Source organism: Aotus nancymaae, unplaced genomic scaffold (assembly GCF_030222135.1).
Source record: "Aotus nancymaae isolate 86718 unplaced genomic scaffold, 86718_ANA_hifiasm-v0.15.2.pri h1tg000006l, whole genome shotgun sequence".
Classification (NCBI taxonomy): domain Eukaryota; kingdom Metazoa; phylum Chordata; class Mammalia; order Primates; family Aotidae; genus Aotus; species Aotus nancymaae.
The window spans coordinates 39,794,869-39,810,284 of NW_026988417.1; the positions used below are offsets into that span (position 1 = coordinate 39,794,869).

Below are 15,416 nucleotides of genomic sequence, written 5' to 3' on the forward strand. Positions count from 1 at the left end.
TCATTTACTGTATCTTCAAGGTTCATCCATGTTGTAGCATTCATTCCTTTTTATGGATGGATAATATTCCATTGTATGGATAAACTACATTTTATTAATGGATATTGGGTTGTTTTCACTTTTTAGCTATTATGAGTTAACACTCAAGTACAAGTTTTTTTTGTGTGGACATGTGAAACTGACCCAATAGTCCCACAGATGGCTTTTTTTGATAAACCCAGAAACTGACCCTTCTGGTCTTAAATTTCTGTTTGTTTTAATCTGAGATCCTTCCTTAGGAAATGACCTTCAGGTCTGTCTCTCAAAGTATCAAAGAACTGAAACTCACCAGATCACTGCATCCAGACAATGAGATACTGGACCCCTCATTCATCCTAATTGCTTCCTTGTTCCTACCTAGTTCCTGTTTTCTTATACTTTGTTACATTTCTTCCCTGCTATATAAATCCTTGGTTTTAATTGGTCAGGAAGATGGATTTGAGACTGAGCTCCTATCTTCCCAGCTGTAGCACCCAATTAAAGCTTTCTTCCTTAGCAATACCCATCCTCTCAGTGATCTGGCTTTCTGTGCAGTGAGTACCAGGACCTAGACTGAACCCCTGGTGCTTCAGTAACACATTTTCAGTTGTCTTGGGTGTATACTCAGGAGTGGAACTGCTGAGTATGGTAACTTGTTTTTCTTTTATATGTACACATACACACACACTTTTATATTTTTATAAACATATATTACATATATATGTATAAACATTCTGAGGAAATTCCAGACTGTAGTTCAAAACCATTATATCATTTTCCATTCCCACTAGCAGTGCATGAGGGTCCTAAATTCCCCACATCCTTGCTAGCACTTGTTATTGTCTCTCTTTTATTATAGCCATCCTAGTTGGTGTGAAATGGTATTTCATTGAGGCCATGCTTTTCATTTCTCTTTCATTTTTCCAGAATTTCCAGTTCCTTTCATAAAGTCTAGCATGTAAGAAGACTCAATACATGTTTTTTGACTCCTTAATTCATTTCCTCATTCATTCATTAAATATTTACCAAGAGCCTACTATGTGCCAGGCACTCTCTTAAAGGCCAAGAGCACAGCAGTGAACAAAATAAGCAAAACTAAATGAGGAATGAATAAGCAAAATGTCAGTAACAATGAGGGTTGGTCTTCAGCTTCAGCACAAAGGTGGTTCTCTTGGATTCCTGGCAGGTGGATGGGGCCCGTGGTGATTGTGCCATCCCCTCTAGGTCTATTCATCGTGCTATGTTGAGTGTGACTTACAAGATCCAACATCAATTCAAGATGATCGATTCCTATTCCAGAGGTGGGTATAAGTTCAGATTTAAGAGTGACAAGAGCTAATATCACTGCTGTTGTTGCTCTCCTGCATGCACAATGGAGAAACATCTATTATAGCCTGGCATGTGTTTCCTCCTTCTCTCTTAAAAGCCTCACACATTTTCTTAGGGAATCAGCCTTTCCCTATACCCATTCAATCATTCAACGGATATTTTTTGTGCACTACTCCATGCCAGATATGCTTTTAAGTGCTAAGGATATAGCAGTGAATAAAACCGACAAAGTAAAGATACCTATGGAGCTTGCACTGTAGGGGTTAGGCCTATGTGTTTCAGGCAGAGATGACTGTACCTCTTATTTCAGGGGCACATGGCCAAGGCACAGCCAATCACAGTAGCAAATCCCCATGGCTCTAGTGGCTGGTTCAAGTAAAAGCATATGACCCACAGGAAGTCAACCATGAGACTTTTGTTAGAAGGATAAGAGTGAGGCGCTCTTTTCCCTTTTTCTTGACTAGATGTAAGCCTAGAGCTTCAAGGGGTCACCAGGAGAAGATAACCTGCCCCAGCACGAATCTAACAAAGAAAGCAAAGCCAAGAGACAGAGAGAAAGTGAGCAAGCCCTAATGACCGAATCCCTAAAATAAGCCATGCCTGAAATATGATATTGTTGGACTTCTCAAGTCAATAGTTATTTTGCCTAAGCCACTCGGAGCTGGGTTTTCTCTGTTTTGCAACTAAAAGAGCCCTTGTTAATACACAAAGCATTTTTTATGAAACCTAAGCAAAATTGGATAGGCCAGGATCACTTTAATTCCATGACTCGCACAGCTTTTCTCAACCCAAGGCACAAAGGCCCCAGCACAGATAACAACCAGGCTGACGGGCCCTGTGACTCAGACCACATCCTAATACAAACCTGTGCTGCATCCTGTGGTTAAACCTGGCTTTCTCCCTCCTCCTTCTCCCTTTTCTAAGACCTTTAGCTTTTGTCAAAGAGTTTGTCAGTAATGACAATAACTTCTTCTCTCTTCAATAAGCTGCTGCTCTCCCTCTACTCCCATGACATGCTTATAAAATTGGAAACTGACAAATGGGCCCAGCGTTGATAAATGGGCCCAAGGAAGTCCAATGTTTGCCCCATTATTGAATGAAACTTCACATTTTCTTCATTTTTATTTTTCTGCTATACAATTTCATTTCCACTGAGGTGTTAATGGTGAAACTTCTACCCTGAGGAATGTTGCCTTTTGAATTAGACCACAAAGTATTAAGGAAATGAAATAACTCTGATTTTTCTTTTCCTTTTAGGAAGGAGAGACAAAATAAAGCTGGCTTCCTGAAACTACTCATGAACGGAAACCCTCAATGTGACAAAAATGATAAGAACTGTGAACAAAAGCAGCAAAAGTTATTATAAGGCAGCTTGGGTCACTGAAGAAATGGGCTAGGAAGATGGCAGGATTTGAATCTTGGAATATTCTAACTAGGAGAGCAATGTCACACTGCTGATGCACAGTGTCAGATACAGGGGCGATTTCAACAGCCAGATCTCACCCACCTGAGGGTTTCCCATGTCCCATTAAACAACTGCCTGAAGACTCATTCTGTTTAATGTCTTGGGTGGAACTGAGGTTCAAGACAGATGTATCGCATACTTTTTACCAAACTCAATCTTAACTAGCTTGATTTAGTCATTCCACAATGTATACACATTTCAAAACAACATGTTGTACACAATAAACATATACATGTTTTATTTGTCGATTATAAAAAATAAGAAATGTTATTTTTTAAAACAGAAAATCAGATTTGGCGGTGAGAAAGGATAAGTTATTACACAAACTCACGATGGCTGAAATAGGCAGAGAGTCTCACGAGAACACCATCTTAGGGATGAGGAGTGAGGTTCAGGGAAGACTTCCCACAAAAAGAAGAGCTGAGCTGGATCTTGAAGGGTGGAAAGGAGCCCAGCAGTGGACAAGGAAGAAAAAGGCATTCCAGATGGGGGAAAGCTTGCCATTCCCAACATCACACCTGGCAGATGTGATGATCAGTTATTTAGGAAACGCAAGCAGAATGTGTGTATTCAAGTAAGAATTAACACCTTTGGAGTAGTCAACTTGGGAAATTATATTCCAAGGACATTCTCTCTGTTCAATTTCTTTCTTAATTTAAGGGACAGCATCTCACTATGTTGCCCAGGCTGGAGTGCATTCACAGGCACAGTCATCATGCTCTACAGCCTCAAATTCCTGGGCTCAAGCGATCCTCCTGACATACCATCCTGAGTAGCAGGGGCTAAGGTATGCACCACCACACCTAGCTCTTTTCCCTGCTCAATTTCTAAGCTGTTTCCATTTTTTGGTAAAGCCTCAGTGTCTTCTGAAGATGATTTTTTAAAAAACACAGAGACTTTAATGGGCAAGCCTGATGATGATCCAGTTTGGGAATATTGGTTTAGGCGAAAAGAAAAAGTAGGTGAGTTATGAAGAAATGTCATATATTTTCTTGAGTAACTGATAATCTGGGCCCCAAATCCACTCCAAAAGGGAAAAAATGTTAAACAATAACAAGGTCTTTGAAATAGCGTAATTACTTGGTGATATCATGGGTTAAGATCTGCTCAGAAGGGACTCCTGAGCTGAATCCTGAAGGGTCAACAGGAATTTCAGAGGCAGATGATGGTATACATTCTGATATGTTTGGCTGGGCATGGTGGTTCACACCTGTAATACAGCACTTTGGGAGGCCGAGGCGGGCAGATCACTTGAGGCTAGGAGTTCAAGACTAGCCTGGCCAACATGGTGAAACCCTGTCTCTACTAGAATTACAAAAATTAGCTGGGCGTCATGGCACATGCCTATAATCCCACCTACTCAAGAGGCTGAGGCAGGAGAATTGCTTGAACCTGGGAGGCGAAGGTTGCAATGAACCAAGATTGTATCACTGCGCTCCAGCTTGGGTGTCAGAGCAGACTCTGTCTCAAAAAAAATTAAATTAAATAAGGCCAGGCGTGGAGGCTCATGCCTGTAATCCCAGCATTTTGGGAGGCCAAGGCGGGTGGATCACCCGAGGTCAGGAGTTCAAGACCAGCCTGGCCAACATCGTGAAACACCGTCTGTATTAAAAATACAAAAATTAGCTGGGCATGGTGGTGCGTGCCTGTAATTCCAGCTACTCGGGAGGCGGAGACAAGAGATGCTTGAACCTGAGGCAGAGGTTGCAATGAGCCAAGATTGCGCCATTGCACTCCAGCTTGGGTGACAGAGGGAGACTCTGTCTTAAGAAGAAGTAAAAATAAAAATAAAAATAAAATAAAAATAAATAAATTCTTCCATGTTTCTTTTTAAAAGCTGTCCCTGTAGTCACAGCTCCCTAGAGTTAGAAAAAGGAGCTGAAGGCAAACCCTACCCCACTCATTAGCCCAGACCATCCCTCACTAGTTGCCATTTGAATTTTCAAGTAAAAAAATGGCTGGACTAGGATTCTCCACTGAACTAAGATACCTCTTTCCTTGTAAAATGTGTTATATGTCATACCAAGGCATGACAGTAGTAGCTGTTACTTAAAAACCAGGCTAGGTAACTGTTTCAGTATCTCTTATTTAACTGCCAAAGAATAAAGCTGTTTGAGCACCAGCATGAAGAGTGAAAACATCAGCATAACAAAATACAGCAAGAATAGGAAATTTCTAGAAGTTACTTGATTCGTTCACCTTCACTTAGAGGAACACACATCATTGTATAATACTTGCCAACTTTATTTTAATGCTTCCATACTAGTCTACCTTTAAGATAGATTGAATAATCTATCTTATAAACATATAAGGTTTTGAAAGTTAAAGGATCCCTAAAGGAAATTATTCTCAACATTTAAAATCTATTTTCTAAAGGACATATGTATTTATCTCGATTATTCCAAAATTAATATACCTATTCAGTATGTACTGACAAAATCCATACTCTCCCCATATCATCACACTGTGATTAGATGGCTTCTAAACATCAGCTCTAAGACCCTGATTTTCCTGTGTGAACTCAGGTTTGTCATAGTTTTTGGCTGTTTTTTAATAAAATAATATTTCTTGCCTCCCATCTACCTCTACTGAGCTTAGTGTTTATGTTTTGTTTTAGTTCTTTGTTGAAATGTAACATGAAAAATGTCATATAAGGGAGAAAACAGCTTGATTATATTTAATAGTAAGTTTAGAATTTAGGGGCATGAGTATTTATTTGCCCATGCTTTGAATCTACTTATTTAAAAACTCAGAACTTGCTAAGCAGTATGTGTCCTAATAAATATGAAATCTACCCAGATCTATCTGTCACTTGAAGTCCTATATGATATTTAATTTGAAATGTTACTGCAGTTGCTTTTTCCTTATTATGTTACTGAGGCTAGGGATTAAATCCCACACCATGCTGTGTGTAGACTAGCATCTATCATGAGACCAAAAAAGGGAAGTACAATAAAATTAAGGGCGTTTTCCTAAGGCCTGAAATTAATCTGCTGATTAGACCCAAGGAGAATACTGAATTGGGGGACCGGGGAAGGGCGGATTCTGTCTAAGCAAACTCTACAAGCTATTATTAATAAGATGCCAACTGAGAGACTCAACACCAACACCTACTCCTTTGTTCACATTTCAGCAGTACCCAGGCTGTAATGTATAATGCTAGATGGTAAAATTTGACAGTTTTAAGCTCCTGTCACAGTCAACTAAAATATTTTTACATTATAATATAAGTATTCATGCAATTATTACACAAATATGGTTAAGTCCAACTAATTCTTCTACTTTAAAGATTCATTTTTCTATTACATGACTGAAGAACAATGAAATTCAAAAACATGTTATTTTAGCAAATTGTAAGTTTAAAACTAAATATTATCTATTTTTTAAGTTTTAATATTCATCTGCTTCTCTGCATTGAAATATGTGAAAATGTATCTGACCTGGAAGTAGTTCTGACATGGATCACTGGGCGTCAGCAATGGTGCAGGAAATAGGTTATAATTTGAAATCTAAAAAAAAGGGATCATTTGAGAAATTAAAACCCAAATAACAAAGCATAAAAGAAAGAAAAGCATAGCAGTGAAAAATCTCTCCAAAAGCTGTTACATATACTAAACAAATTTTGACAGATAACATCCAAATTTTTGTTTGTTTATAGTCGATCATACTACTTTTTTTTTTTTTTTTGAGATGGAGTCTCGCTCTGTCGCCCAGGCTGGAGTGCAGTGGTGCGATCTTGGCTCACTGCAACCTCCCCCTCCCAGGTTCATGATATTCTTCTGCCTCAATCTCTCGAGTAGCTGGACTACAGGTACCCGTCACTATGCTGGGCTAATCTCTTTGTATTTTTAGTAGAGATGGGGTTTCACCATATTGGCCAGGCTAGTCTCAAACTCCTGACCTTGTGATCTGCCCGCCTTGGCCTTCCAAAGTACTGGGATTACAGGTGTTAGCCACCACACTCAGCCAGTCATACCACTTTTGATTGAAACTTGAATTCCTACTTGGCCACATTTCCCACAAACGTTTACTGAAGACTTTTTTCATGGCAGGCCTAACCTATCTTTCTGTCTCAAGTTTCCAATGCTTTTCTCATGACACACACACACAAACACACACACACACACAATTCAGCACTACTACAGAAAAAAAAATTGGTACATTTTGCCATGTAAAAATTAAAACCTTCTGTTCAGAAAAAAGTGACTATAAACACGATAAAAACAAAAAACAGACGAAGAAAAAATTACTACAACAGATGACATAAAAAGGCTAATCCTTTATATAGAAAGAGTTCCTTGAAACTATTAAGAAAAATATGAACAAGCCTGTAGGAGAATAAGAAAAGGAACAAGTCCCAAGAGAAACACCAATGTTGAATAAACATAAATCACTAGCTTCACTCAGAACTTAAGAAAATGCCAATTTCAATTAACAATGTCTAACTGGATTTCCTATATCCGACTGAAAAGATTAATAAACCAGGTAACACATTCTAAGGAAAGGACATTGGAAACAGGAAGTTTTGAACCTTGCTGGTGGGAATAAAGCTGGCAAAATTCTTTGAAGAGCCATTTACAAATGTATAAGCAAGTTTTGAATGCATGGATTCCCCCTGCTTGGCAATTCCACTTCCAATAATTTATTTCACAGACAAGCTCGTGTGAATTTTATTTTTCTAAAGTCGAAGACCAGTAACCACCTTGATGTTCTTCAGTGCACAGTTGGTTCATTACATGATGATACATCCATACAATGAAGTACCATGCTGCCTTTAAGAAAAATAAAGTGGATCTACAAGATCCTATATGAAAAGGGCTGTTGTTGTTATGTTTTGGTTTGGTTTTTTGAGACAGAGTCTGGCTCTGTCACCCAGGCTGGAGTGCCGTAGCACGATCTCGGCTCACTGCAACCTTCACCTCCCAAGTTCAAGCGATTCTGCTGCCTCAGAGTCCGAAGTAGCTAGGATTACAGGCATGCACCACCACATCCAGCTAATATTTGTATTTTAGTAAAAATGGGGTTTCTGGTCTTGAACTCCTGACCCCAACTGATCCACCCACCTTGGCCTCCCAAAGTGCTGGTATTACAGGTGTTAGCCACCGCACCCAGCCAAAAAGGGTTTTAAGATGCATCACTAAGAGGTGAATAATATGCACAGCAAAAAGCATGACCTAATTTGAGTAACACTGCTAAAAAGAATATACATATAAATACATGTGCACACACACCTAGGTGCATACTCACATGTACATGCATTTACATGGAGAATTTCTTAAAGGATTATAAAGATCTAGACACACTAGTAAGTTGCCAGTTTACCAAAATAGATATATAATAAGGAAAACTGAAAATGGAGCTTGTTTTCAATGGTTACTATCAGTAATGTCACTCAGAATGATAATATGTTACATTAAGTCAAATACAGATACTGCGTGATTCTATTTATCTACGGTACAAAAACAGGAAAAAGTGATTGATAGCAGGATAATTGGGGGTAGGGCAAGGGAGAAGCAAGAGGGTGGCTTCTGGGACACTGGGAATGCAGTGTTTTTTTGGATTGAGATGTGGAAATTCCTCAGGCTGTACTCTTGCATGCACATTTGTGTATGCGTATTACAATTCCATGAAAACTTAAAAGAAAAACATCAAATGCTAGAGGTTTGCTAAAACATAATTCAAATTAAAAAACACTTATATTTGCAAAAACTTTAAATTCTAATCTAACCTTTCCAAACTAGCAACCTTTAATGGGCATCACTTCCAACTTTATGATTCTGATAATGACCTGACAACCTGGTCTACTGAGCCAAGATACATTTTTAATTATATTTTCACAAATTGTGGGGAAGGCTCATTACTCTGGTATAATTAAAAGGGTGGGTTTATTCTAAACTGTCCTGAAACAGCAAGTGATGCTTCCTCTATGCTCCTCTGTCTTTGCCCTATAACTTTCTGCTCAGTTCCTTAAATGTATTTCACAATTCCATTTTCTTTTTTTTTAAATTTTAGTTTTTGTCTTCAGTGCATCTTAAATGCTATGCAGAGAGAGAGATTAATAGATACTCAAGAAAATGAATACCAGTAGAGAGAAAGTCAATAAAAGGCATACTAGTGTGAGCATTCTGAAAAGGCTTGAACGAAAACTAACAATCTGCATACAGTTGGACCGCTGTATCCTTGGGTTCCACATCCATGGATTCAGCCAAGTGAGATCAGAAAATTAGGCCTGTGATGGTTGCATCTGTACTGAACATGTACAGACTTTTATTTTCCTTGTCATTATTCCTTAAAAAATACCGTTCATCAACTATTTACATAGCATTTATATTGTATTAAGTATTATAAGTAATCTACAGGTGATTTAAAGTATACGGGAAGGGCAGGTACAGCAGCTCATGCCTGTAATCTCAGCACATTGAGAGATAGAGGTGGGAGGACCACCTTAGCCCAGGAGTTTGAGACCAGCCTGGACAACATGTTAGACCCTGTCTTTACAAAACATACAAAAATTAGCTGTTGGGGTGGCACGCACCTGTATCCCAGCTACTCATGAGGCTGAGGTGGATGGATCACTTGAACCCAGGAGGTCAAGGCTGCAGTGAGCTATGATTGCACCATTGCACTACAGCCTGGATGACAGAGTGAGACCCTGTCCCTAAAAGAAAATTAAAAAATAAAAAGTATACAGGAGGATGCTGCATAGATTCTATGCAAATACTATACCACTTTATTTAAGGGGCTTAAGAATCCTCAGATTTTGGCATCTGAAGGGAGTCCTGGAACCAATCCTCCTCAAATACCAAGGGATGAATGTACTTCTTAGTGTATATAATCCTTAAAATAAAATATTCCTGTTTCCTCGACCAAACAAACTCCAACTTCTATAAAGTTAAGAATTAGACATTCTGCTAATCACTTCATATTATAAATAGTCCTGTGCTATTATCTGACCAATATATTCCATACCTGCCATGTGTCATGCATTATGCTAGGAGCAGGGCATACTTTAGTGAGTAAAAACACATTTCTCTTTTTGTGGAACTTACCGCCTAGTTGTTTGGGAGACGGATATTAGTCACAAAGTTACTCACATCATAAGTAAGTTCTGGAGGAAAATAACGTAGGTATATGAGAAAATGCAACAAAAGAACCACGGGCCAGACTGGAGAGTCAGGAAATGCTTTCCCGAGAAAATGAAATTTAAGGTGCAATTTGAGGACCAAGTAGGATTTAGGTAGATAAACCTAGAATGTGCAAGGCATTTCCTGGTCCTGGGGATGAGGCACAAATATGCAGAACTTTTTCCGCCAGGCACTTATATCCTTGATGAACAAATCTCATCTAATAGTTTCTGAGAGGAACTTAGGAGCACAGACTAATTCTATATAAACAATAAACTGAGACGATATAAAAGTAGCACTTGGAAAATAGGAAAACTCTATACAAATGCATGGCTTTTAAGAACAATGTACAGCCATGCTGTCTGATACAGTACCTACTAGCACTTACAAGCTATTGAATACTTAAAAGGTAGCACAACTCGGTGGCTCTCACCTGTAATCCCAGCACTTTGGGAGGCCAAGACAGGCAGATCACATGAGGTCAGGAGTTCGAGACCAGCCTGGCCAACATGGTGAAACCCCATCTTTACTAAAAATACAAAAATTGGTTGGCCATGGTGGCGCTAGCCTGTAGTCCCAGCTACTTGGGAGGCTGAGACAGGAGAATTGCTTCAACCAGGGAGGCAGAGGTTGTAGTGAGCCGAGATCATGCCATTGCACTCCAGCCTGGGCAACAGAGTGAGACTCCATATCAAAAAAAAAAAAAAAGTAGCGCAACTGACAACTGAATTTAACTACCATTAACTTAAATATAAATTTATAAGCTGGAAAACATTTAAGTAGGTTTGCAACTTCTTAGGGAGGTGAGTCTACTTCAACTCTAAATTTTATGACATTTAAATACAGATCAAGTATTTCCAATGAATATCGCATCCAAGTTCACTGCTGGGAGAGTAAAATGCACGCTGATTGTGAATACTTGGTGTAGAAAAAATGTAAAATGTCTAATAATTTTTAAATATGGATTGCACGTTGACATGATACTATTTTGGTTATATGCAGTTAAATAAAGCATGTTAAAAATAATTACACCTTTTTATAAAATGTGGTACTAGAAAATTTTAAATTATATATGTGGCTTTCATTATATTTCTACTGGTGAAGTCCTGATCTAGAGAATGTAGACAGATTCAAAACTTTACTCTAATCAAAATATTATCTACTTTTCCACAAAAGCGAATACTGGTGGAAATGCTACCTCAGCTGTAATGCTAGAGATTTTGTTACCACTGAGAGGAGTACCCTTGTTTCCATAAAAAAAAATCACATATTGAGTTCAGAGTTGTTGGGGGCTAATAGCAGGCCACTACTAGTTCTGCACTGAGAATACAGTTGTGATTCTGTGGCAAAGCATAAAGCTACCAAAGGGAAACAGTCTAGCAACAACAGTTTCCTTCTAGCAGTGTTTTCATGTGTCCCATTAATGAAAATTCTTAATGCTGATATGCCTGATGATAATGCTAGTAGGGATCAATAAATATCCAACAGGACCACAGAGAGAGCTTGCAACCCCAAATCACAAAAGCACCGTTAAGCAAACAGACAAATAAATAAATAAAATGCCCTCCTGTAATTTGATTCAGTATAAGATACTACGTACCTTTAAATAACTCTAAAGAGGAACGAAAGATTTAAATAAAAATAGGACCGACAATTCCATTTTATCTGTGTTCCCAAATACTGCCAAACAAGTCTGACAGATTCCTCATTCTCAATGTGCCTAGCTCTTTGTCCAACCCACTTTTAAAATAGTACCGCACAGTCCCATAACTCCTCCCTGAAGGCCAGTCTAATTCCTCCCCATACTTCATCCCAGATCTATCGCAGAACTACAATGCCAGATAAACGCTGCTCTGTTCACAATCACCCCTTATCTAAAACCTCCATAATTAAGTTCTTTCAACCATTGACAATCTAAGACCCAACTGACTCTAGAATCTCTCATTTGTCCCTTTTACCTTCAAATAGCTACTTCCCTAGAAACTCAGTGCAATCCTATCAAACCCAATACTCTCTTTCTATAACAAATAGCTTATAATAACCCCTTTGTTACCCTAAAGTGATATTCACAGACAATATAACTTATCTGAACACATAAATTCCAGAAAAGGAAAAACAAAAGGAGGGGGAAACATTTCAATAAGCCAATTCTCAGGCATGACTATTCTAGCAGTCATAATAAACAGGTAGCAGATGCTCACCTGCGTGCAGAACCATTGTCAGTGCAATAGCTATAGATGCAGACTGAAAGAGGTATGTGTCGTATTGACAACTCAGACATGATTTGCACTGCCATCAATAGCATCAATTGCAAAATGCTGAACAACTCTTTAGAACATTCCAAAAAGTATTAAATATACTTGTCTTTAAATGAGAACGAGTTTTCACTTCTGAAATACATAGTATATATTAAAACTATGTTTAGAACTCCTAGGGTCAGATAATTATACAAAGATGTTGTTTAACTACATGAGTATTTGCTAGGGTATTTAAAAGCTTTGGAGAGTAAGACAATCTTTGTTGTACAGGATAATCCTAGGTACTGCAAGACATTTATCATCCCTGTCTCCGCCCAAAAAATTCAAGTAGTTCCATACTCCTCTAGTGTGAGTTCTAGCCACTCCCAAATCCCAACTTGGAAAATTGTGACCTTGGCTGGCCCAGAGTTATCTCTTCCTGTTAACTCATTTGACACTTAAATCCTATACGATCTTGAACCAATACTTAATGCCTGGAAGCCTATTCAACCGTCTTGTTGGACTGCAAATTGTGGTTACCATCAATCTGACAGTTACTATGACAACAGAATAGGGTATCATAGGCTGCTTGTTTGCTTTGCTTAGTGTCTAGTACATCCTAAGCATTCTGTAAATGCTAATTAAGGCCATATGCAGTGGTTTACGATTGTAAATCCCAGCACTTTCAGAGGCCTAGGCAGGCGGATCGCTTGAGGTCAAGAATTCAAGACCAGCCTGGGCAACAGAATGAGACCCCATCTCCACAAAAAAAATTTAAAAATTATCTGGGCATGGTGACACATGCCTGTAGTCCTAGTTACTTGGGAGGCTGCTTGAGAACTGCTTGAGCCCAGGAGTTCAAAGCTGCAGTGAGTTGTGAGACAAGTTGTGAAAAGTTGTGAGATCTTGTCTCAAAAAAAAAAAAAAACATACTCACTGCTATTATTGCTGTTGTTATTTTTTTCTTACCCATACTTGTTTCCTCAACTAGGCTGTAAGCTTTCTGGACAGAAAAGCAAACTGTCCTGGAGATCTTTGTGTACACGACATATGTCCCCAATAAATTTTCGTAGTTCACATATTTTGTATGCTTTCTCTGCCCTATCCTGATTTCTTGTGAAAACGTTCACAAATAATAGGCTGAGTCCAAGAACGGAGCTAAAAACTGTAATTATATAGAAAATTGTCATTCTGACATTACTGAAATAATCATTGTAACCTGCCAAGCAGAGGAATGGCTGTCAAAAAAACTGTTGGCAGATGCTTGCTCTCAAAAATCTGCAGGATTCTATTAGTGATGAATACTTTTAAAGTAGACATTGCATTCCAGGATTACATCTATCTACAAATACATACTGATTCTCTCTTACTTTAAGGTTTTAAACATTTTCCCCTGGAGAACTGAGCCTTAATTCCAGATCTATAAAATGAAGCAGTTCTATCAGATGACTTGGGTCCTTCTAGCACTAATGATATATAACATGTATTGAATGCTTATTATGTGCCAGGCATTGTACTAAGTAGGAACTTTATGTTAGTTTTACAGATTAAGAAACTGAAACACAGAGGGTTAGGTGACATGCTAAAGATCCTACCAGAGGTAAATGATGGAGCTGGTACGAGCTGTTTACCTCTAAAAATGAGGTTCATAATCGCTACACCATGTTTTTTGGAACTGTTCTCTTGAAGTTGACTCAACTAGCCTAAATTAATTAATGCCACAAGACAATTCTCACCACATTATTAGGGTTCTTTTGAAGTTTGTGTCCAACATCCTGACATACATGGCAACTAAAAACAAAAGGGCTCTCAACTGCTAGCAGGCAACACCTGAGTCCTCTCGTTGCTTGTAGCTCAGAAAAGCAAAATAAAGCACACTTGAGAACATGTGTAAAATTTTAACTCACTCTGGGGGTGGGTTTTAAAGTCAGAAAATAAAGCAAAATTCAACAACAGTCGACTATGAAAAAACTTCTTTAAATTGCTTGCTTCATACAATACACATGGTTTCAGTTAAACAAGTAAAATGTATATAGTCTTGTAATGTGCACATAATGAACAGTATTTAGTAAGTATATGTAATTCAAAATTTTATTCCAATGTTTTTTTATTTCTGCACAGACGTGTACACACTGAATTGGCATACAACATTGTACTTTATGGGAATAAACTTGAATTTTTTACATTTTTGGGACATTAATCATTACTGGTAATAAATTTTTTGCCATTCACATCCCTGGGCACTGCATACCTGCTGTTAAAAATCACTGCTTTGATTTACCACTTATATAATCTAAAATAGAGAGAAAAAAGTTACGGCAATAAAGGTGAAAGAACTAATCCCATCTCTGATTTCTTTATTTTTCACAAAAATACTTAAGGACATTGATTTATGATCCTAGCTCTTTATCTTATTCCATTAAGTGTTCTCCAAGTGAGATTTCAAAACCAGTTCCAAGAACACTATCAAACAAAGAAAAATATGCACAGACTGGGGAGAAAAAAAAAAAAGCCTATTTTCTGAAATGTATCCCAGAGGAAAACACCAACAACTGGAAAAAAATATTTTCAAGACATGACATTGAATGTAGGTTTTTCCATTTAAGAGTTATAACTCTTAACCAGACATTTTTTCAATTAAGCAAAATCTTTATGCTTCCCCCACAAATATACCTGATCCCCAACTTTCATATTCCAAAGGCATTAACATCTACAGTTTAGAAATAACTGCAATGTTTAACACTTCTAAGATGTGCCAATTTAAAATATTCTATTGGACAACTATAGAGGACTAAGTGAATGACCCCAATCAACAGCCTCTCTGCATCCTTGCCCTCTGCTCTGTAACCTTGCAACCCCTTTCCCTTGATTCTGGTCTCAGCTGTGTTATTTGTCTTGGTCAACTGAATGTTAGCAAATGGGATGACACAGAAGCTCAGAATGTACAGACCCACTTCTACTCCCCTGAAAAAGACAGGATCTGTACTACTGCCATGAGAACATGCCTAGGTCTGTTGGAAGGGTGCTGGAGACATGGGTGGGATGGCTGAATCTTTTTGGTCCAAGGCCATCTTTCACCACCCTAGGCCATCCAACTATCGAACACATGAGAGAACACTGCAAAGATCAGCAGATCTGTCTACTGCCCCTGCAGCTGACTGTAGCAACATGAGCCCAGCAGAGACTATGAGAAGAACCACTCTGCCATCCCCCAAATACTAATGGATGTTGTTTAAGGCACTG

General features: G+C 38.4%; 1 protein-coding gene across 5 annotated transcripts in view; it reads right to left on the reverse strand.

Annotated features, from left to right (window-relative positions):
• Positions 1-15,416, reverse strand: part of APBB2 (amyloid beta precursor protein binding family B member 2) — a 404,376-nt gene that overhangs the window by 213,098 nt on the left and 175,862 nt on the right. Inside the window, exon 2 of one of the 5 annotated variants that reach the window (XM_064366632.1) lies at positions 6,253-6,321. The exons of the other annotated variants lie outside the window; for them this stretch is intronic. Coding sequence (XP_064222702.1) covers positions 6,253-6,271 — 19 coding nt within the window. The 5' untranslated portion in view covers positions 6,272-6,321. The remainder of the gene's footprint in view (positions 1-6,252; positions 6,322-15,416) is intronic. 5 annotated transcript variants of the gene reach the window in all.